The 24,709-nt window shown below is 42.2% G+C and overlaps 1 protein-coding gene across 1 annotated transcript in view; it reads left to right on the top strand.

Moving 5' to 3' along the window:
- The first annotated feature begins 570 nt into the window (after positions 1-570).
- Positions 571-24,709, top strand: part of LOC138954128 (sestrin-1-like) — a 170,339-nt gene continuing 146,200 nt past the window's right edge. Inside the window, exon 1 of the mRNA XM_070326030.1 lies at positions 571-1,382. Within this exon, the coding sequence (XP_070182131.1) occupies positions 1,089-1,382 (294 nt within the window). The 5' untranslated portion in view covers positions 571-1,088. The remainder of the gene's footprint in view (positions 1,383-24,709) is intronic.

Genomic DNA, 24,709 nt, shown 5'->3' on the forward strand with positions numbered 1-24,709 from the left:
AGTTAAAACGAAGAGAGGTACAGAAAAGCGTGCTATCCTTCTCAGCGCAACTACTACCCCGCTCTTCTTGTCAATTTCACTGCCTTTGCCACAAGCGGTATACGGTCTTGCTGAAACATTGCAGTGCGTTCAGTTTCATTCTGTGAGTTCGACAGCTTGACTAAATGTTGTATTTTCGACACTTGTTTTCTTTTTTTTAAACCCGAACATAATTATTCAGTAGTTCGGACTTTAGCCCTGCGTCCTGTTTAGTTAGACTGTGACAAGGCTAAATTCGGAGCATATTCTTATCATATTAATGTTACCTAAATCGCTGTATTAATGTTACCTAAATCGCTGAATAAACACATACACACATACACACTGACACACAAACAAGCCAGATGGTAGGGAAATAACAACATCGATCGAATTCGTCCATGAAACCGGCCTTTGACACTGTGTGCAAATGCTAAAGAAAACACAAGCTCCTGATTGGTCAGAAAAGGAGGTGTGTATCCCCGGCGGGTCAAGGTCACCAACCTCACACATGCGCATTTGCAGCCTCTGTTGCTGACATTGGAATCAGTGTACGATCTGCGAGGAAATTTAGTGCGAATAACAGGTGGAAGTTCAATGCGATCGAACCGCTCTAGGCTCGCAGACGCCGCAGGAAGACTTAGCTCGACAGCAGAGGCAACAGGAATCGACAGAGACCCGGTTTAGACAGCGAACCGGCGGAATTTTTACTGGTCGTAAATGAGGCCAAGCGCTGACGTGAGGTATTGAGGTTTTTTCGTGTAGTGGAGTGCGTCGTGACCCCGACCAGTCAGCTGATTTCTGGGTGACACGGTACACATTTCGCTCAACACACCACTTCACCGGTTCGCTCGATTAACATCGCTGACACCGAGTTTTCCAAGCGTTACAGTATATCTTCGCCGATCACCCCCTACTACTAACGATCCACCTTCAACCACCGAACGAACAGCCGCGACACCAGATATATTTAGTGTAACTCGAGACGTTAAGAAAATTCCCCACTTCTGTCTACTGTGCTCTACCACGGGCGAATTTTGTCTTCGAGAAAATTGAGCCAGGCCGTTTGGATGGCGGATGTTTACAAGTTAGAAGACCAAAATGTGGACGTGTTACGTTTCTTGTACGTTTCTCAGAGCAGTGCCAAAGGGCGTGCTGAAGCGCTGGAGAATATTCAAACCGCATTGGATTCTTGGTTGGACGGGTACGGAAGTCCCCCCAACAGCGGAGGAGCCGGGATTCTAAACGGTTTGGACCGGAGGGCTTTTATCCAGGAGCTGGTGCCAGACCTGTTGCGTCTGTCTCTGACCTGTCCCCTTGATGAGGTGCGCAACAAGTGCAAGGACATCCTTACCGAAGTCAAGGTGAGATTTTGATTTAGACATATCTTGGATCAGTATGATTGAATACTGTGTGTGTGTGTGGGTGTGTATGTTTGTGTGGGTGTGTATGTTTGTGTGTGTGTATGCGTGAGCAAAGAGCTCTGTGTGTTTGTATTAATTATATATGTGAACGTGTATGTGTGTCAGTGTGTATGTGTTGATTCAACTTTTGATCATTAATCTCAATTTAATTACTGTTACATGGTGCCATTACGAGGTTGCACAAAGGAGTATGTGCGAATGAATGTTTGTATGCATACATGTTTTTGTGAACACAACAATAGGGTTACACATATATTATAGCAGTGCACAGTCGAGTTGCAACATGACAACCTGCAATATATTCAGGACTGCACTGTTTGTGTGTGTGACTATTAAATACATGTTCTTATTTTATGATTTTCCACACAAAAAAGTCCACTCTGCGAGTTTGAATATTATTACTATTAGTCAATTATAAACATCTCCTTAGGACGTGAGATAATGTCTGCCGACGAATATACTAATAATACATTATAATTTATATGCATGGATGTTGTTGTTATTTATTTGATGATATTACATGTATTTAGCTGGTATTCAAGTTTGCATAGTTTACATACAGGCCCTGGAACTCTCAACCTTCCGCTTAGGAGACCGGTGTAACACAAAATGTTTACTCCGCGAAAAATTTACTCCGGAGTAAATATTTCGTACGAAATTCTTACTCCGAGTACACTTTTCGTACGAGAAAAGAACTCCCCAAGGCACGAAAAAATTACTCCCTCCACAACATTTTACTCCCTATTTTTTTTACTTCCAGTAAAAATCTCGTACGCAAAAATGGGATGCGGGCGAAGGGATAATGCCAATAAGTGATCTCGCGCACACGAATGTCGAATGTCGCTCTACCCTCCTTCCATCCCTTTCCACCACCAAGACTAACAGGGGACAGGGAGTATAAATTTCGTACACCTGGCATGGGAAGTTAAATTGCTCTTGTTGGGGTGAAGTAATTTATTCGTTATTTATTCGTCAGGGGAGTAACATTTTTGTACGAAATGTTTACTCGGAACTCACCTGTCTTGGGGAGTCATTTTCTCGTGCAATGGGGGAGTGCTTTTTTCGTAAAGGGAGTAACTTTTTCGTACGAAATGTTTACTCCGGAGTAAAAATCTCGTGGGAGTAATTTTCTCGTGTTACACCGGCATCTTGTCCGTAATAGGCCACCGCGTGGAGTCCCTCTATCCAGTGAATATATTCCTCTGATATATAATATATATATCACAGGCATGTGCATGAGTAACACATTGCTTGTGTGTCCTTTATGTTTCTTCAGTTATCATCCATTAGCCCCAGCGACATAAAAAAGGTGGGGTAGCACAGTGAAAAGGATTATTAAAATTGCTCGAATGATGTTAAAAATGTGTGCATAATTTTCAACCAAGATCTTTATTTTGTCTAAGTGCATAAAGCTGATAACAGACTAAAATAATAATAATGAGGATACCTGGAGTGTATGGCGCAAATCCTAAAATAGTTCTGAGTGCCTCATTTGTGAACTAAATAGACTCAGAAAAATATATATAAAATGCACACAGATCCACATGGACAGAGCTTTGTTAATTTACAGAGCATCTGAAAATCTCAAAATGCTGGGTCTTAAAGGTGTGGAAGTCTTAAATCAGGTGGGGGGGGGGGGGGGGGGGGGAGGGGTTCCACTGTATTACACTTTGAATAGCCCATATGGCTTGGCTAAGATTGGTGATGATTAATATTCTTATCTGTATCTGGGTGATCACGAATTATGTAGAGCATCACCTACTGGATTGGAACACAAGATGATTATACATTTACAGACACACCCACAGTCGAATAAAAAAGTATTCATGCGATCACAAATTATGTGTTTTGTTTTGTTACCTAACAATGAAAATGACAGCTGAAAATTGATCATGGAAATAATGATTCTGAGTGCATAGTACAGCAATACGTTCTGTGTAACTCTTCAGATTGACTCTCTGTAAGGCCCAACAAAAAAAAAATAGGTGTGGTTACGGTAACCCGACCTACCCTATTTTTAGGGGCGGATCCTATAAGTATAAGTATAACTTTTTATTACATTTGTCAAAAAAAACCCACAAAAACCAAGAAAACGAGTGCAGAAAACGCAATGAAAGCGAAAGCGCCCGAGTCGCACACTTATTTCCCTGTCGAGTACATTCCCGTCCTCCCCCGCCTCCATCCTTCCTTTCAACACCTATTAATATGATGGTTGCCGTGGACAGACACAATACAAAAATGGTTTGCCTGGAACTGGAAACAACATGTAATAGGTACACTCATTGGTTAGCTTTAGATTAAAAACAAAAAAAACAAGAAATTCCTCCGAGGTAGGAAAAACACCCCCGTCAAAGGGAAATAACCTTCTCAGTTGGTGGCAGTGACTGAGTGAGAATGGTTATTTCCCTTTGACCATTAAGATGTCCCTCTATAAGTCCTTGTATAATTTTAATCCACCAATAACTCCCTAACCGTGTGTTTGACTGGTCCCAATTTTTGTAAGGACCGTCCCAGGAATGTATAGAACCTGTTCACCAAGTTTGGTGACGATCGGTCCGTTCATTCTTGAGATCTATATGCGAACACAAACACACAAACAAACAAACAAACAAACACATCGACCGAAACCTATACACACCCCTATACCGGGGGTGTAAAGAAACACACCTTTAGTTTACTGTGGTGCTTTTTAAAGAAGAAATTGGCTTTCACGGTTGCCTCAGAGTCGATCAGTCGAAAGGTGTTTTTTTTCTTTCCCATGTGGATCACAAGTGTTAATTTTTCTCACATTATTACAGAGTGTGCGACAGGTTTACACGCAATAATTCGTTTTCACGCTCATTGATGCCAACGTACATGTTCAGCACTCATAAAAAGTGCTTGTCACTCAGCTTAACCTATTCTTTTGTGTTAAATTATTGTCAATTCTTCATGTACATATCATATACAGCAGGCAAGAAGCTCACTGGTAGTTAAATTGTCCTAAAAAAGTGGTAAAACAAAAAAAGTTGTAACCTCACTAGTCTTGCATAACAACTGTCTGCCTTATCACACCGAGCAAAACCAATGTGATCATGCATCCTAATTTAAAATTAAAATAACACATCATTAGTGCACTGTGAGTCTTGTCATTTGTCTGCGCTCTTTGCACCAGACAAACAAATTGTTTTCAAAGGTGTGAATAATTGTAGTCATAATGATAATGTGCTGATCTCTGAAACTGTTGGCAATCCTGACAATACAGTGGTACCGGGTATGTGAGCCCCCTGCAATGAAAGGACAACTCCCAAGAAAGGACACCTTCTTCTGTTGTCCCTTTGTCTATGACCAAAATACGGAGGAACCCCCCTTTTAAGACCTGAGGAAATGAGGTCTGAAAATGGGGGGAGTCTGACAATGGGGGGAGTCTGACAATGGAGGTAAATTTACAGAGATTATGAGAAAGCAAGGGGAAGTCTTAAATTGGGAGGGGGGGGGGGGGGGGGGGGATCTTAAAATGGGGGAGTCTGAAAATGGAGGTAAATTTACAGAGATTATGAGAAAGCAAGGGGAAGTCTTAAATTGGGGGGGGGGGGGGGGTGTCTTGAAATGGGGGTTCCACTGTATACCTCTCATGACAGGCCACCTGCGATGGAGGGACACTTTTGATTGACCCCAAGGGTGTCCTTTCATCACAGGTGACACTGTATGGAAGAACACATTATTATAACCATACAATAAACTACTGTGACAGCTGTATTAGATATTATTCATTCATTGTTAGGTAACAAAACGAAACACATTTGTGATCGCATGAATACTTTTTTAATCGACTAGGCGTGTTTAGGTGTAATCAGCCACCTGCACTTATGGCACAATGACCGAGGTCTTTTACGTGCCACAGTGGTAACCCGAGGGTGGAACATGGATACCGTCTCTGAGTCTGCACATAAAGTTGACCCGTGTCCGTCCTGGCCCGGGTTCGACCCTGCGACCTTACGATCACAAGTCCAGTCTTCCTAGCTTTTAGATTGCGCTTTTAATTTAAACGGAGAGGAGTATTGGCATAAAGATGGCATCAGCCCAAACTTAGGTACAAAAAGTCTGTAACCTTACAAACGTATGGTGAATGTTTGAGTTTGAGTCACTTTCTATTTTGTTTGAGAAGAGTATTTGCATGTCTGTATTTTTAAATAAGCAGAGCATTTTTGACTCACATGCGAAGCAAAAGTGAGTCTATGTACTCACCCGAGTCGTCCGTCCGTCCGTCCGTCCGGAAAACTTTAACGTTGGATATTTCTTGGACACTATTCAGTCTATCAGTACCAAATTTGGCAAGATGGTGTATGATGACAAGGCCCCAAAAAACATACATAGCATCTTGACCTTGCTTCAAGGTCAAGGTCGCAGGGGCCATAAATGTTGTCTAAAAAACAGCTATTTTTCACATTTTTCACATTTTCTCTGAAGTTTTTGAGATTGAATACCTCACCTATATATGATATATAGGGCAAAGCAAGCCCCATCTTTTGATACCAGTTTGGTTTACCTTGCTTCAAGGTCAAGGTCACAGGAGCTCTTCAAAGTTGGATTGTATACATATTTTGAAGTGACCTTGACCCTGAACTATGGAAGATAACTGTTTCAAACTTAAAAATTATGTGGGGCACATGTTATGCTTTCATCATGAGACACATTTGGTCACATATGATCAAGGTCAAGGTCACTTTGACCCTTATGAAATGTGACCAAAATAAGGTAGTGAACCACTAAAAGTGACCATATCTCATGGTAGAAAGAGCCAATAAGCACCATTGTACTTCCTATGTCTTGAATTAACAGCTTTGTGTTGCATGACCTTGGATGACCTTGACCTTGGGTCAAGGTCACATGTATTTTGGTAGGAAAAATGTGTAAAGCAGTTCTTAGTGTATGATGTCATTGCTAGGTTTAGGTCAAGCATGTGAGTCGTATGGGCTTTGCCCTTCTTGTTTCCATCGTGATGCCACATTAAATTATTCTGCAGGTTTGTTTGGATTGCATTATTCTTGTATTTTGGAATATATATATATACCCTTCAGAGGGCCAGGGGTTGGGAAATTATATTTACTCATGGGTAGGATCTGTCTAGAAAAACACTATGATGTAATATTTATTCTAGTATTTTCTTTCGTGACAAATACTTCCCAGGTGACTAATGCACACGTGAACGCCGGCCTTTTGACTACGGCATGCAAGGGTTTTGCTATTCAAGGTCAAAAGACCTCGCACCGCAATGAAATTGTATTCAATCTTTAGAGTCATTTTGAAGTTACCCATGTTGAGTTTGTCAGTGCCTTTTTGAAATTTCTGATATTGGAGAGAAAGAATGTTTTATTACAATGTGTGGAACTTTTGTGTCTTGACGTGATTTCCGTGCGTTGGAGTTGCAAGTTGTTTCCTCGGCTATATGTATTAAGCTGTATGAAGTTTGAATACAATTGAGTTTAATGTCCCGAAATACAGTGGTCTTTCATATATATGCCTTGGCCACACGGTCTTGAAACTAGTTCAGGATAGAAGTTGTGTGGTCTTTGTGTGAAAGTGAGACCCACAAAGAATGTTTTAAAAGCCGCCTTCAACAAACAAACAAGCAATAACGTTTACAAGCAAACAAGCTTTTCGTAGAACTTCGTGCATTTTTTTTTTGGACAAAGGAAATGAGTAAACTAATGTACAATCTGTACGTCAGATGGCCGTATGGTGATTAATCCCAGACACAGAAAACTGTATGCAAAAGTTGAATGTAAAAAAAAAAATTCATTATAATGATTTAGTGGCTGTGCATTTTGTTTACTAGTTAACTGAGAAATTAGAGCAGACCTAATTGTACGTACATGTAAGTGCGTAGTTTCAACTAGCACCAGCTGCAACTGATTCGGAATGGGCGACCTAGTTATGTAGTTAGCAGCAGCCTGGTGCACTTGAAAACTGGGTCATGGGTAATAATTTTAGTTCCTTGAACTGAAAGAACAATAACAATAACAGCACGTTTTTGTCCATTAAAATATTACATACAAATTGAGGAGAAAAAAATCGGCACACCCTCAAATTAATTAAATAGCTGCGCGCCGGAAACCTCCTCCCACCCCCTCCCCCATTTTTGTTGTTTTTACATTTAGTCAAGTTTTGACTAAATGTTTTAACATAGAGGGGGGAATCGAGACGAGGGTCGTGGTGTATGTGTGTGTGTGTCTGTGTGTGTCTGTGCGTGTGTGTGTAGAGCGATTCAGACTAAACTACTGGACCGATCTTTATGAAATTTTACATGAGAGTTCCTGGGTATGATATCCCCAGACGTTTTTTCATTTTGTCGATAAATGTCTTTGATGACGTCATATCCGGCTTTTTGTAAAAGTTGAGGCAGCACTGTCACACCTTCATTTTTCAATCAAATTGATTGAAATTTTGGCCAAGCAATCTTCGACGAAGGCCGGACTTCGGTATTGCATTTCAGCATGGAGGCTTAATTGATGACTTTGGTCATTAAAAATCTGAAAATTGTAATTAAAATAATTTTTTTTATAAAATGATCCAAAATTACTTTTATTTTATTCTTCATCATGTTCTGATTCCAAAAACATATAAATATGTTATATTCGGATTAAAAACAAGCTCTGAAAATTAAAAATATAAAAATTATGATCAAAATTAAAATTCCGAAATCGTTTTAAAAACTATTTCATCTTATTGAAGTTATTCCTTGTCGGTTCTTGATTCCAAAAACATATAGATATGATATGTTTCGATTAAAAACACGCTCAGAAAGTTAAAACGAAGAGATGTACAGTAAAGTGTGCTATGCAGCACAGCGCAACCGCTACCGCGCTGAACAGACTCGTCACTTTCACTGCCTTTTGCACTAGCGGCGGACTACGGTCATTGTGAACAAATGCAGTGCGTTCAGTTTCATTCTGTGAGTTCCACAGCTTGACTAAATGTAGTAATTTCGCCTTACGCGACTTGTTGTTTTGTTTACATCGCAATTCAAGACTCCACTTAGTTTAAAACTTTGCTTTCCCAAATTTGTGTACCTCACAATCGCCGTAAATTGACCTCCATTGCGATCCAAGACTCCCTCCCTCCTGTTTCCTCGGATTGCAGGCGGAAGACTCCACAACTTTATTTGAGACCTTACGTTCTTAGACCTTTTTTTTTATTTGTTTGTTCACAACCTCTCTAAATGTATATACATTTTAAGACTCCTGTCCGTTTTAAGATCAGCTTTGCTAGGAATGTGGAAAGAAAACATAATTATCAAAAAAAATCGAAGGAATAAAGAACGAACGAAAGAAAAATGTATCGAAAATTTGTTAAAATAAACTTATGTTTAAACCAACGAAAGAAAATTGTATCGAAAAGGAATTTATAAGTTCCTCCGACCAAAACGGCACCGCGTATTTCCAGGTTGCACTAAACCAAACACCTGAGATAAATATAATCTTTGGGTAAATGCGTATTTTTCCCTTTTCTCTGTCGGTCCAGCCCGTAAGCTAAATCTAGTCCATAAGGTACAATCATGCGATCTTGTAATTTGGTTTGTCAGAGTTCCTTGGGTTATAGAAACATCAAAATACCCAGCATACTTCTCCTGAATGCAGCGTATGGCTTACTAAATGGTGGGGTAAAAACGGTCATACGCTTAAAAACCCACTGGTGCAAAAACAGGAGTGTACGTGGGAGTTTCAGCCCATGAACAAAGAAGAAGAAGAAGTAAGAGAAAGTCTAGCCCGTAATCCGCTAAATCTAGTCCAAAAGCACATGTATGCGATCTTGTAATTTGGTTGCTGTTCTATGACAGTGATGTGACCCTGATCTAGTTCTTCAGTTTTTGCGGTTATCACTTGAAGGCTGACACTGACAAGCGTGTCGGCCGATTAATTTTAAAAGCTTGCAGCTGATGATAGGGGCCGTAACGCCGGCTTTAAGGGTACATAGCTCAGATAAGGCACATACCTGGCTATACACCGAAAGGACGATATATTTCATTATCATGCTGATTACACAATGGGTCGAAAAGAAATGCGATATATTATGTTCCTTTCCATTGCTTGAATTCTAAGTTGTGTTGGTATGGTGGTTTTTTTTCTCTCTGAAATTAAAAAAAAAATATCAGGAAATAACTCTTGTCCTGGTTTTAGGCTGGGGGTGGGGTTAGTAACGTTCATTAAAACAGTGAGGCAAACAGAGGAAATATATTTGGTTTTGACTGCAGGAAGCGTTGAAAAAGAATGCACAATTATCTATATGTATATATATGTTTCTTTCTGTTGCTTTAATTTTCAACTGCGTTAGTTTATATGTCCTCTTTATTTTCTTCTTGTGAGACGTAGAGCCCAGTGATGATTGTAAAGTTATCTTCGGTCTAAAAGTGTGAGCAAGTGGCAGTTGCAGATGCATTTTTCAAAACAAACAAAAAATAATTAAAAAACGAAATTACACGCTTTTTGTGAAAGCGTCACAAGGTGTAATGCAATATATATATATGTGTATTTTTTCCGAGTTCAGATGTTGTCTGCGCCTATGATTCATTAGCAAGATTTAGATGTGGCACTTTTCAGCACGTGTACGGGTAACGTCATCAAATCTAGTTTTTGAGTCACTTGAGAAAAAGTGACTATGTAATCGGTCAGTGTTAGTCTGTCCGGCCGGCCATCCGGCCGGCCGTCCGTCCGTAGACACCACCTTAACGTTGGACTTTTCTCGGAAACTATCAAAGCGATCCGGCTCATATTTTGTTTAGTCGTGACCTCCAATGACCTCTACACTTTAACGATGGTTTCGTTGACCTTTGACCTTTTTCAAGGTCACAGGTCAGCGTCAAAGGAAAAATTAGACATTTTTATATCTTTGACAAAGTTCATCGGATGTGATTGAAACTTTGTAGGATTATTCTTTACATCAAAGTATTTACATCTGTAGCCTTTTACGAACGTTATCAGAAAAACAAGGGAGATAACTAGCCTTTTCTGTTCGGCAACACACAACTTAACGTTGGGCTTTTCTCGGAAACTATAAAAGTGACCGGGCTCAAATTTTATGTGAACGTGACTCCCAGTGACCTCTACACTTTGACGTCTGCTTTGGTGACCTTTGACCTTTTTCAAGGTCACAGGTATGTCTTGAAGGAAAAAAATTGAAATATCATATCTCTGAAACTATTCATCGGATTTGATTCAAACTTTATAGGATTATTCTTTACATCAAATTATTTACATCTGTATTGTGTTGTGAATAGCAATTTCTTCCTGTCCATCTGATGCCTCATATAATATTCAGAACTGCGAAAGTGACTCGATCGAGCGTTTGCTCTTCTTGTTACGTCACGCGTTTGCCAGGTCATGCAGTCTTGGTGGGAGCAAAACAACGTATGATTTGGAACATTGGAGAAAAAAAGTGAGTCACAGGTGACGCAATATCTACACGTACGCGTACAGGTCTTTGCTGCACGTTCGATCATCTAGAACACTGTACTTCAGTCTGCATTGAGAACGTGCAGATCGATATATATCCTACATACGTGAGAGAGACACTCGTGAGATAATAATCGTTCAAATCACACGTTTGTATATCATGTAAATGAGGTCATGTCAAGCAAGTCTGGCAGGGACCTGTTTTTCCACTGCTTATGATGCCAAAGTCACCAAGACAAACGTCATTATAGAAAAAAAATGCGCTCGCTCGTTTTAACTTTCTGAGCGTGTTTTTAATCCAAACATATCATATCTATATGTTTTTGGAATCAGGAACCGACAAGGAATAAGATGAAAGTGTTTTTAAATTGATTTCGAAAATTTAATTTTGATCATAATTTTTATATTTTTAATTTTCAGAGCTTGTTTTTAATCCAAATATAACATATTTATATGTTTTTGGAATGAGAAAATGATGGAGAATAAGATGAACGTAAATTTGGATCGTTTTATAAAAAAAATATTTTTTTTACAATTTTCAGATTTTTAATGACCAAAGTCATTAATTAATTTTTAAGCCACCAAGCTGAAATGCAATACCGAAGTCCGGGCTTCGTCGGAGATTACTTGACCAAAATTTCAACCAATTTGGTTGAAAAATGAGAGCGTGACAGTGCCGCCTCAACTTTCACGAAAAGCCGGATATGACGTCATCAAAGACATTTATCAAAAAAATGAAAAAAACGTCTGAGGATATCATACCCAGTAACTCTCATGTCAAATTTCATAAAGATCGGTCCAGTAGTTTAGTCTGAATCGCTCTACACACACACACACACAGACAGACAGACAGACATATACACACACACACACACACACAGACAGACACACAGACAGACAGACAGACAGACAGACAGACACACATACACCACGACCCTCGTCTCGATTCCCCCCTCTATGTTAAAACATTTAGTCAAAACTTGACTAAATGTAAAAACTCGTGTAAATCTGGTACGACACAGCAAGCCATGTAGTATTCTCTATATCTACTGCATGTATGCAGGGACAGCTGCAAATGACAAACGCACGGATTTGTAAAAAAAAATACCCTCTCTGAATTGTCTTTTTTTGGTAACGTCTTTGCCCCGCCTCCCCTTGGAACACCCGCCTACACATTGTTGCTCACTGACTAAGGGGACAATAGGTTAGTCTTTCTTTGTTTTTAACATCAACCCCCCCTCCTCCTCCTCCATTAAAAATGTTTTACCCGCAGTACAGCTAGTGTTGTTCCCATAAGAGGACAATAGGTCAATTGGACCTGGACCAAAATAGTTGTAAAGGTCGAAATGTCCGGGTTGCGAATTTTTTTAATTTTTAAAAAAATGCTGCGTCGCCCAAAACAAATAACGGTTTATGGTGTGACAAAAAAAAGAACAGTGCCGGAGTGTAAATTATGAGCAGTGCTTCCAAACCCATTTAAATGATAAGACACTACCAGCCTGTTCCCGCATATTGAGCCAGAATGTTTTGTTTTGGCAAATGGATGTTGCAGTTCCGGAGCAAATTATCAAACTTTCTTTGCGAATTTGCGTTCAAACGTGTTTTTTTCCCATAATATAACAATGCACAGCTCGAAAATGAAAAGAGCTCCAACTTGGTGTAGACAGAAGTTGCATATTGTAATAATAATGATATTAAGGATAAGGGTACTTATTTGGCGCATACCCTACCATAGTTCTAAGCGCCTTACAAAATATCAACGAATCAGTGAACAAACAAAAAAGTCATGTAGGCCTACAGTATGAACTCTTGAGAAGAAAAAAATAATCCACCATGTTAGGTTGTCAGCTTCCCCTTTCGCAAACAGACAATGATTGAACACAGAATATCTAGAACCAGCTGCGTTTTGAATTCGTTTGGCAGCAGCCTGAGAAGCTTAATTTCTCATTCTAGCATCCAGCAAACTGCGTCAGACAGTGTTGCCATTATGTTTAACAAAAAAGCTGCACAGTCTATGTTTCTATTGTCTTATCTGGAGTGCTTTGAGTGTTGTTATCCTGTCAGTTTTGCATGCTGAATCATCAAGTGGTTTTGGATTGAAATAGGAAGGAGAGAGAGGGGGGGGGGGGGGGGGAGTTCCTGTATTTAGGTAGTTTTCCATGAGACTGCGGATGTCATTTCGATTCATGCCATAATGGGCAAGTTAGCTAGTACATTGCATTTATTACATTTAATTGCGCGAAGAAGGGTCTTTTCTCCACCATTTTTCATTGTAGATCATGGGCATTGTGTTGGTTTCTGTTCAAGATGGCTTCTTTCCCGTGTTTACGACCATGTACTCCAATCATCTTTGGAAGCATCCAGTTTTTATTCATCAAATAATGGAAAAGATTGTAGTCGAGTTTGACCATACATTTTTTGCAAGGCAAGTCAATTATATTTCTCAAAACGCGATTGGTGTATGAACTGGACGTAAAAAATGAAAGTTACAAAGACCGACTTCATGACAATTATTTTACACTCGACCCAAGCGGGGGACTATGGGTCTTGGTTGACCGAGACTAATAATTATTCTAACGGAAGTTGCGCTGAGCCCCATCGGTTGACCGATAACACGGTAAACTTGTTGGTAAAATTGTGAACTTGTGTACCCCCCCCCCCCCCCCCCCAGTATGGTAATCCTTTTGTAAAGATATGAAGTGGGATTTTTTGGCTGTGATTTACATAGTGCGTTATTTAACTAGAAATAGCATTTCTGTGTGCTAGATAATGAATTATTTAGATACCCAGTGGTGCTGTGCCGTAACGGCGATCTGGGCAATCCCAGTAATGAATCTGTATAAAATTAATTCAGTGTACTGCCTCCAACTTTCCGCAATATCCTGTTGTGTCTGTCTTGCCTCTGCTGATTGACCGGCATGTTGATGCACGTTATACGCGAGGCATCCTTAGGGAAATACAATACAGTTGCTGGCAAAATGATGCACACGGCAAGAGAGAGAGAGAGAGAGAGAGAGAGAGAGAGAGAGAGAGAGAGAGAGAGAGAGAGAGAGAGAGAGAGGGAGAGAGAGAGAGGGAGAGAGAGGGGGAGAGAGAGAGAGAGAGAGAGGGGAGAGAGAGAGAGAGGGGGGAGAGAGAGAAAGAGAGAGATAGGGGAGAGAGATCGAGAGAGAGAGAGAGAGAAAGAAAGAAAGAAAGAAAGAAAGAGAGAGAGAGAGAGAGAGAGAGAGAGAGAGAGAGAGAGAGAGATTCAGATTCAAAACTTTAATACAAAGGGATAAAGGTTTTAGGCGATGCCTAATCTTCCAACCTGTCCCTTTTAGACATACATGACATTATACATTACAATTATATATTTATATAACATGTTTTAAACAGCCAAGCGAATAACTAATTAACTAAGAATTTGTAATCAGGTTAAAACTAACAAAAACACTTGCTGTAATAACGTGGTTCATGGATTAATAGAATGATGATTAAGATGTGATGCAGTAACAGTTATGATTTTAAAGTGTAGGGAGAGAATTATTTTTGACAAAGATATTTTCGAACATTTTTTTTAAAAGACGAAAGGGGTTTTGACATGTTTTACAGTACATTGGAAGTAAATTCCACACAAGCGATCCCCAGTAGGATAAACTAGATTTATACAAATCAATGCGTGGAAGCGGTAGCGTATAATTCAAAAGCCTCGCTCTACCAGGAGGACGCCCAAACAGGTCTTGGATGTATGAAGGTGTTTCATGGTTGTACATTTTGAACATGAAAACACTAGCATTTAAAAAAAACTGCTGTTGTAGCGGAAGAATGTTCAGTTGAGTGTATTTTTCTTGAGTAGTCATATTGGGATCTCTGTTTAATAACTTTACACCTCTCTTGTGAAGTGTGTTTATTTTCTTTATATGAACATCACTGGCATTGCACCAGACAGTAGATGCATAGCAAAAGTGAGAGAGACAGTGTGCGATGAAATTTTTTTTGAGGGCATCCACAGCTCCACAGAAACAACGCACCAGCGCTTGTTAAGTAAGAAAAGGTTCCTAGAAACTCGTTTATAAACTGGATCAATGTGAGAGCGCCAGTTAAGTTCATCATCAATTACAACTCCAAGCACACGGTGTTGATGGACTTGAGCAATGCTAACTGTACCATGCATAAGATCAAGGCTCAGAGGCTGTCGCTGGTGTTTTTGTCTTGTGGTTATTAACATGCTTTTTGACTCACATGCGAAGCAAAAGTGAGTCTATGTACTCACCCGAGTCGTCCGTCCGTCCGTCCGGCCGGCCGGCCGGCCGTCCGGCCGTCCGGAAAACTTTAACGTTGGATATTTCTTGGACACTATTCAGTCTATCAGTACCAAATTTGGCAAGATGGTGTATGATGACAAGGCCCCAAAAAACATACATAGCATCTTGACCTTGCTTCAAGGTCAAGGTCGCAGGGGCCATAAATGTTGTCTAAAAAACAGCTATTTTTCCCATTTTCTCTGAAGTTTTTGAGATTGAATACCTCACCTATATATGATATATAGGGCAAAGTAAGCCCCATCTTTTGATACCAGTTTGGTTTACCTTGCTTCAAGGTCAAGGTCACAGGAGCTCTTCAAAGTTGGATTGTATACATATTTTGAAGTGACCTTGACCCTGAACTATGGAAGATGACTGTTTCAAACTTAAAAATTATGTGGGGCACATGTTATGCTTTCATCATGAGACACATTTGGTCACATATGATCAAGGTCAAGGTCACTTTGACCCTTATGAAATGTGACCAAAATAAGGTAGTGAACCACTAAAAGTGACCATATCTCATGGTAGAAAGAGCCAATAAGCACCATTGTACTTCCTATGTCTTGAATTAACAGCTTTGTGTTGCATGACCTTGGATGACCTTGACCTTGGGTCAAGGTCACATGTATTTTGGAAGGAAAAATGTGTAAAGCAGTTCTTAGTGTATGATGTCATTGCTAGGTTTAGTTATTTGACCTTGACCCTGAAGGTCAAGGTCATGTAAAGGTCAAGGTCAAGCATGTGAGTCGTATGGGCTTTGCCCTTCTTGTTGTTTTCTTAGGATGCAGTGCCATTCTGTTACAATTACACCAATCATTAATATTTGCTATACTTTCTTGGAGTACTTTTCTTATGAGATTTATATCTGTATTACTGCTGTGAAGTGTTGAGTCATCCGCAAAAAGATCAAGTACAGCATTTTCTTGTTTGAGGTGTAATGGTAAATCATTAATGTATAGTCCAAACCGCAAGGAACCAAGGATAGAACCTTGTGGAACTCCACATTTTACAGTGCCTTGTGATGAATATGAACCGTTTAGGTAGACTGCTTGTTTTCTATCTGACAGATATGATGTAAAAAAGGACACAGATGAGCTATTTTGCAGGTAAATAAATAATTTGTCTAACAAAATAGCGTGATCAACTAAGTCAAATGCTTTCCTGAGATCAAGGAATACCGCTCCAACCATATCACGATTGTTTATTGCTTTTAGCCAGGTATCAAAGAGCCGGGTAAGGGCAGTATGACATGAATGTTTAGGAAGAAAACCTGATTGATTAACTTAATAAAGCACTGGCGTGTTTGTTAAACTGACTCTGTGACATTACTTGTTTTACAATCACGTAAAGACGCATTCAAACATAGATACAGAAACGCAGATTACCGACCAGCGAATCAAATCACATTTGAGCTTGGAGATACATAGAGAAAAGGACAGACTGGAAGAAACAGATTCGGTACGCGCACAAATGCATATATATATATGTACAAGCACTGTGATAAGTACAAAGGGTCTGACACAGGCAAACAAGGCAGATACGCGTACATACACACATTTCAACCCCAACTCAACCCCCCCCCCCCCCCCGACTCCGTTCCAACCACACACACACAGCCCCCCCCCACCCACACACACACCTCCCTTTCGGGCCATGTTCCAACAAAGCAGGTCTTGAGATTTAAGAAGCGTGGCAAGTCAACACACATATTATGTTTCATTGAAAGCTTCAGAATGATGAAGTCGTACCCAAGTGTATTTAAGCCGCCATTAGTATTATGGGGCTTACTGGATTTGCTCTGTCTGTTTGTTTGTTTGAGGCGGGCGGGCGGGCGGGCGGTCGGTCGGTGTTTGTCGGGTAAGACTTGTATCTCTCGGTCAATTAAGCTCAAATGTCGTGAAATTGTTAGGAATAGGACGAGTGTATGCAAAAAATTACATTCCTAACAGTAGTCAAACGGAAGATATTAGCTTGTAACGCTTTTACAAACCGAGCCAGGGGACGAAACCCACTGACAGACTTATACGTTTACGGGAATTCCCGCACCCAGAACTCCGAGTTAAGTTACTTCCCTTTGAGTCTCGTTCTATCACTGACAGCATGCGTTGGATTAGAACTCCGGACAAAAACAAGTGTTGACCTTAACGGGTACAAGAAGCCCGCCCTTGGTAATATGGGGTGGGACATGGATTTTTGATCGAGACTTCATGTAAATCTCAAACACCATAGATCCTTCATAACGACCGATTTTTGAATTAAAGAAGGCATTTTACTTTGTTTATTTCTATTTGGATGGCGTGGGTTGTGTAGAAGGATACTTTTTATGTTAAATATTTCTTTATAAAGTATGGGCCGTTCATGAGTAATATCATTGGTACTGTGACGGTTAAGTGACGCAACAGTGTGTACGTCATTTACTTTGGAAAGAGGCGGTAATGAGTTACTTTCCTTCGGGTCTCGTTCCATCACTGACAGCATGCGAACATGCGTTGGATTATTAAGCCGCCCTGTAAAGGGTGCTTACTGGATTTGCTCTGCCTGTTTGTCCGGGTTTCAGGTGTTTGTTTGTCTACCATGTCACCACGTGTAAAGAGCTCGGTCAATTTTTTAAAAATTATTTATTGATTTATTCATTTTTTAAAAAATTAATTCTTTCTAAAATTTATTTATTTACTTAAAAAAAAATCTATAATTTATTCATTTAACAAAAAAAATCTCCCTCCCTCTGTCTGTCTGTCTCCGTGTCCCACCCCCATATTACCAAGGGCGGTTTCTTGACCCCGTTAAGGTCAACACTTGTTTGTGCATGAAAAGCAGTCGTTCACTTACAAAGAGGCTCAGCGGACCATAAAATGCCGATCTCTGTGCGCGGCCATGTTTTGTCTGCTTGTGTAAACCACAATGTTTGACGCTAACTCCTCGTAAAAACAGTTCGTTTCACCATGACAGTGAGTAATTCAGATCTGGACAGGTTTTACCTGGGATAAGACCATCCCTCCACTTGGTCACGTACTAAAATTCAACACCCTGCCTGGAGAGATCTATGACGGTTTAAGTCACACTCCTTCTCGTGAAAACAGTGCGGTTCACCATCTTAGGTCTGGCCAGGCTTTTAAATGGGATAAGACCATCCTTCCACTTGGTCACATACCAAAAACTAACACCCCGCGTGCTTGCTAAGATTCGTCGCGATATAACCTTCGTGGTTGAAAACGACGTTAAACACCAAATAAAGAAAGAAAGAAAGAAAGTGCTTGCTAAGATGAGTTGGATTTGTGTGCGTGGATGGATTCAGTTCTTGAAAAAGACATTAGTGGCTTTTACGAGCACTCAGGCTGGTCATTTTTGGTGTGTGTCCAAGTGGGGGGAATGGTCTTGTCCCAGGTAAAAGCCTGGCTAGATCTAAAACGGTGAACCAAACTCCTTCAAGAGAAGGAGCGTGACTTTAACCGTCATAGATCTCTCCAGGCAGGGTGTTGAATTTTGGTATGTGACCAAGTGGAGGGATGGTCTTATCCCATTTAAAAGCCTGGCCAGACGAGACCTAAGATGGTGAACCGCACTGTTTTCACGAGAAGGAGTGTGACTTAAACCGTCATAGATATCTCCAGGCAGGGTGTTGAATTTTGGTATGTGACCAAGTGGAGGGATGGTCTTATCCCAGGTAAAAGCCTGTCCAGATCTGAATTACTCACTGTCATGGTGAAACGAACTGTTTTTACGAGCGTTAAACATTGTGGTTTACACAAGCAGACAGTGTGACTTTAACTTATCACAGACCCGTGCAGCCAGGCTTTCGCGTGCGCTGAGGGCAATCCTTCCATTTGCAAACATACACACAATCAGCAACAGGACGGGATTTCTGTGTGTTGAATTGGTTCTGCCTATTGACATTAGTGCAAATTCAGTCAACAATTCCCACTCTGCAACGAATCATTAACGCATGCTGTGTGTATAATTTGGCCATGCAGGCAGTGTATATTTTGGGTACATGTATGTGTCTTTTCCCGTGCAAAACTCCCGCAGTGGGGCACTGCGGTTATGAAATTAAAAGCCCCTCCTGTTTTTGGAACCGCAGGAGCTTTCTAGTTTGCTGTTAGGTAGATTTTTGGTTCCTCTTTCCTGTCATGCTCTCTTTTTCTTCATGAATTCTTTTCTTTTTTCTGCCTTCTTGCTCATTCACCTGTATTTTTTCCAAAAATCTCTTCTCTTGCCGCTTGTCTCGCGATTCATGTATAGTTTAATCTGTTAGTGTTCTGATGTAAGTCCAGCAGTAGATAGGTTAAGCCTATTTTAACATACTGGAAACTGGTAATCTTCCAGTAGGTATTAATTTAGTTTTACTAAAGCCTGCTGGGACACAAGTAATGGGTTAGTGCATTTATAAACAGGAATCGCTTGACAAGTGGCCCCCTTCATCCCCCCCTTCCTCGTCCTGATATGGCTCTGCGTAGTCAGCTGGACGTTAAGCAACAAATAAACAAATAAACAAACCCGTGCAAAACCCTTGGCCGTCCTGTTGTGGCTGACAGCATGGTTTACATGGGAAGGAATTTACAGTCGAACCTGTCTATAACGACCACCAAGGAGACAAACAAAAAAGGGTCCTTTTACTAGGCAGGTGGTCGTTATGGACAGGTAAAGAATATCAGACAGAACCTCTGAAGGGTTTCTCTTGGGTGGTCGTAATTGGTAAGGTGGTCGTTTTCAAGTGGTAGTTGCCAGGATAGATTCCGATCTCCCAGGTCAACTTATGTGCAGACTTGCTAGTGACTTAACCCCCTTCGTGTGTACACGCAAGCACAAGACCAAGTGCGCACGGCAAAGATCCTGTGATCCATGTCAGAGTTCGGTGGGTTATAGAAACACGAAAATACCCAGCATGCCTCCCTCGAAATCGGCGTATGCTGCCTGAATGACGGGGTAAAAAGGGTCATACACGTACAAATCCACTCGTGCTAAAAGCACACTAATACACACAAACACTAACACACACACACGCACGCACGTCCACACACACACACACACACACACACACACACACACACTAACACTAACACTAACACACACACTAACACACACACACACTAAACCCATGAACGAAGAAGAAGAAGATTTTGATTAATTTAAACAAAACAAAAAACCTTCAAAAATGTGAAGTACGAAATTAAGTTTCCTGCAGCACAGCGAAACAAATCGTTTTTGAAGCCAGCGCAAATGAAAGGTGAAGAACACAACAAGGCCAGCAGTCAGCTATTTCGGTCTGTGTCGACATTAAAAGTCTTTTCAAGGCCGCTCTTTATGCAACGTGTGGCGCTGGCGCGATGCAACCTTGCGTTTTCTCTCTAACTTGTTTATCTGTTTTTGGAGGCAGTTGCATCTGTTCCCTATTGTGCGCTTAGCCTTTGTGTTGCAACAGGCTTCTGTTTGGGGGAGTGTGTTAGTGTGTGTGTATGTGTGTGTGTGTGCGGGCATGCGTGCATGTGTGTTTGTGTGTATTAGTGTGTGTGTGTTGAACCTCGGCATCGTTGACGGCTTTGAATACCCCAAGCAGTTACGCCTTTGTGTGTGTGTGTGTGTGTGTGTGTGTGTGTGTGAGGGGTGTGTGTGTGTTTGTTTTCTATTGTGTGTGTGTTTGTGTGTGTGTCTTTCAGGTATGTCTGTCTGTTTTTTGACCCAAGTTACTGAAACATTCATTATGCCTGAAACTCACACACATGCTTGCAGACGCACTCACGCACACCACATGCTTGCAGACGCACTCACGCACATACACACACACCACATACACTATCACACATACACACACACACACATACGCACACACACACATACACACACACACACGCACACTCACACATCGGTGACATTTATGTCTATTGGAGTGAGCAGCATTGAGGCCATGCAGCGACGCAAACCTACTATACGCCGTTGACAGGTTGAGCGAAGGTCATGCTATTGATTAAATCTGTAACAGTTGAAGGTGTCGAAATATCGCTGTCGACATCACTTTCTGCTCAGTATTTTGTGTGACACCGGGACCGCTCCAGGGGCGGACCTAGTTGTGGATAAGGGGGGGGGTTCCAATTTGGAGCAGGGGTCGAGGCGATGCCCCCCAGATGCTGAAGGAATTTTATTTTTTTAGGTCAATCGGCGGCCTCTCCTTTGAGTTTCTCGTCAGTTTCAAGCATGTTGCATTTGGAAGGAAGGAAAGCACAAGCCCTTTATTTTTTTAAAAATTAAAAAATTTAAAAAAAACGGATGGGGGGGGGGGGGGGGGGTCCGGGCACCCAGGAAACCCCCCCCCCCCCCCCCCCCCCTAGGTCCGCCCCTGCCGCTCGCAAAGAAAAATGCGTGCATCCGGTGTAACACGACATTTTTACTCCACGAAAAATTTACTCCGGAGTAAATATTTCGTACGAAATTCTTACTCCGAGTACACTTTTCGTACGAGAAAAGAACTCCCCAAGGCACAAAAAGATTACTCCCTCCACGAAATTTTTACTCCCCATTTTTTTTTACTACGCAAAAATGGGATGCGGGTGAAGGGATAATGCCAATAAGTGATCTCGCGCACACGAATGTCGCGCTACCCTCCTTCCACCCCTTCCACCCCTTCCACCACCAAGACTAACATGGGACAAGGGAGTACAAATTCCGTACACCTGGCATGGGAAGTTAAATTGCTTGTGTTGGGGTGAAGTAATTCATACGTTATTTATTCGTCAGGGCAGTAACATTTTTGTACGAAATGTTTACTCGGAACTCACCTGTCTTGGGGAGTAATTTTCTCGTGTAATCTTCTTCTTTCTTCTTCTTTTCGATCGCCGATCACACTTGGAGTCCAGATCTTGAGATATAATTAGTGGTCCTCTGCAGCGCAGCCACTGGCCCGTACAGCTTGTTGTGCAGGGACTCCGGCAATGGCCAGATTTCCTCTCTCAGCACCTGGTGGTTCCTACAGTCTCGTAGGATGTGGGCCGTGTCCTGCTCTGCTTCTCCACAAGAACACATGGGGGAGGGCACAACATGCAGCTTCCCGTGGAGATGCTGGTTAAGTCTGTTGTGTCCCGTTCTCAGGCGGAAGATGACCACCTGCTGTGGTCTGGATAGCAGGTGGTAGCTGTCCTGTGGCTGGGGCGTCCTGTGCAGAGACTTAATGATGGTCTTCATCTCTGTCAGGCTCACAGGGTTGTTCTCTTGCTCATCTTCTGCACCCAGCTTTGCCATCCTGTCCGCCTCTTCATTTCCTTGTACACCACAGTGGGAGGGGATCCATTGCAGTACTGTCCTCAGGCTCTTGATGTTGTGTAGAGCGTGTTCCAGCTGAGGCAGTTTGCTACTGGTCATTGCTTGTAGTACTGACAGAGCGTCAGTCAGGAAGACCACCTGGTTGTCATGGTTGACTCTGTCGTTGATGGTGTATGCAGCATGGATCAGTGCTTGTACCTCAGCTCTGTAGTTTGTACAGTGGAGGCCTGTTGGTATAGCCTCTGCTTGCCTCTCTCCACTGGGGTACTGGACATACACCCCCGCTCCTCCATTTTTGACGGCCTCTGTGGCTGACCCATCAGTATACACCCGTATCCATGCTTCTTGGGGGTACCTTTCTTCAAGCATGGCAAGAGTCAGGGCTTTTTTCGTCGCATTGCTCTGCTCGTCCTTTGTTGTGAGGTAGGGGACACTGGTCTGTATGTCCAGGTTTCCTTGTCTGTCTTCCCAGGGTGGGGCGTCAAGGGAGAAAGATGGTGGCTCCACTAGCTCTGGCATCTCTGTCTGATGTTTCTTTTGCAAAGCCCTTGCCTCCAGAGCGAAGCTTGATCTTTTCAGCCTGCCTAAGGACATCTTCTTGAGTCTGTCACTCATTGGATGGTCATGAGTGCACTGGTACTTGGTGGCTTGTACCATTGTTTTGCAGTCTCGCCTTTTGCTCAGTGGAGGAATGCCAGTCACCTGTTCCATCTTCTGTATGGGTGTTGATTTCATTGCGCCCGTGATGATTCTCAGCGCTTGGTCTAGGGCCTGCTGGTGTGTCTTGGCTGCTGTTGCCCAAGAGCTTGATCCGTACTCGAGGTGCGGTCGTACAGTCCCCTGGTAGACTGTTTTCAGGATCTTCTCGTTTGCACCCCAGTGTGATCCTGCCAGCTTCCGCATGATGTTTAGTTTTCTCCTGGCCTTTCCCTCTGCATTCATGATGTGTTGTTTCCAGGTCATGCGCTTGTCATAGGTGACCCCCAGGTATGTTTGCTGGTCTTCAAATTTCAGGGGTGTGTCCCCCAAGGTCAGTTTGCCAGGTGTCGCTTTGGCAGAGAGTGTGAAGAGAGTGGCAGTGGTCTTCTCCCTGTTGATGGTCACACACCAGTCTTCCGCCCACGCTGCAACCTTTTCTAGGGCAAGTTGCATCCTGTAGGTTGCTGTGGTTGCATACTCCTCCGAGCACCAGAGAACAAGGTCATCAGCATACAGTGCCGCTTGGACTCCTTTGGGCAACTCTGGTACCAGGTCGTTAATGAAGAGTATGAATAGCGTGGGGGAGAGTACTCCTCCCTGTGGAACTCCTTAGCACCTTTCGGCCACAGTGACCGTCCACCAGCACTCTGGCCTTTCGGTTGTGCAGGTACGACTTGGTCCACTGGTACATGTTGCCTTTGACGCCGGAACGTAGGAGCTTCACAAGGAGTCCATCTTTCCAGACCTTGTCGAAGGCCTTCTGCAGGTCAATGAAGGTGGCCAGGGTGACTTTCTGGGCCTGGTAGGCATCCTCTATGACCTGGCTAAGGTGTGTTGTCTGGTCCTCCGTACTTCTGTGCTGTCGGAAGCCGGCTTGTTCTGGGACGATGATGCTTTCCGATTCCAGGTACAGCTGCAGGCGCTGGTTGACAATGCGCTCCATGGTTTTGCATACGCAGCTTGTCAGGCTGATGGGTCGGTAGCTCAGGGTTTTGGTCTTGTTTTTCCCTTTCTTTAAAACTGGGATCATCCTGGCTTCCTTCCAGCACTGAGGTACCTGTCCCTGTCTCCAGCTGAGGTTGAAGATGCCCAGTAGTTTTTCTCGTGTAATGGGGGGAGTGCTTTTTTTCGTAAAGGGAGTAACTTTTTTGTACGAAATGTTTACTCCGGAGTAAAAATCTCGTGGGAGTAATTTTCTCGTGTTACACCGGCCTTCCTCATTCTTGACCATTTAGCCCCCCTCCCCCCCCCCCTCTCTCTATTCTCCCCCCTGCACACCCACACACCCAACGTCGGGCAACTCTCCTGCCTATCATCCGTCACCCACGGTATATTTGTTTCACCCCTCACTACACTACAAACAATAACACGTACGCATCCTCATATTAAATCTAGGACATCGATCAGCCATCGGTCACTCATGTATTCAACTTATAGATGACCGGTCAGTCAGGGTGGAGGCCGGTCAGGTGACCGATATCTTTTCTGACGCGCAGTTCGATATAAACTTCGCCAAAAATTTACTGCGTCTTTAAATTAGTTGCGAAATTTGTCGCAATAATTTTTTTGGCGAAGTTTAGTTTGCAATATAATGCGA

Source organism: Littorina saxatilis, unplaced genomic scaffold (assembly GCF_037325665.1).
Source record: "Littorina saxatilis isolate snail1 unplaced genomic scaffold, US_GU_Lsax_2.0 SUPER_4_unloc_1, whole genome shotgun sequence".
Lineage (NCBI taxonomy): Eukaryota > Metazoa > Mollusca > Gastropoda > Littorinimorpha > Littorinidae > Littorina > Littorina saxatilis.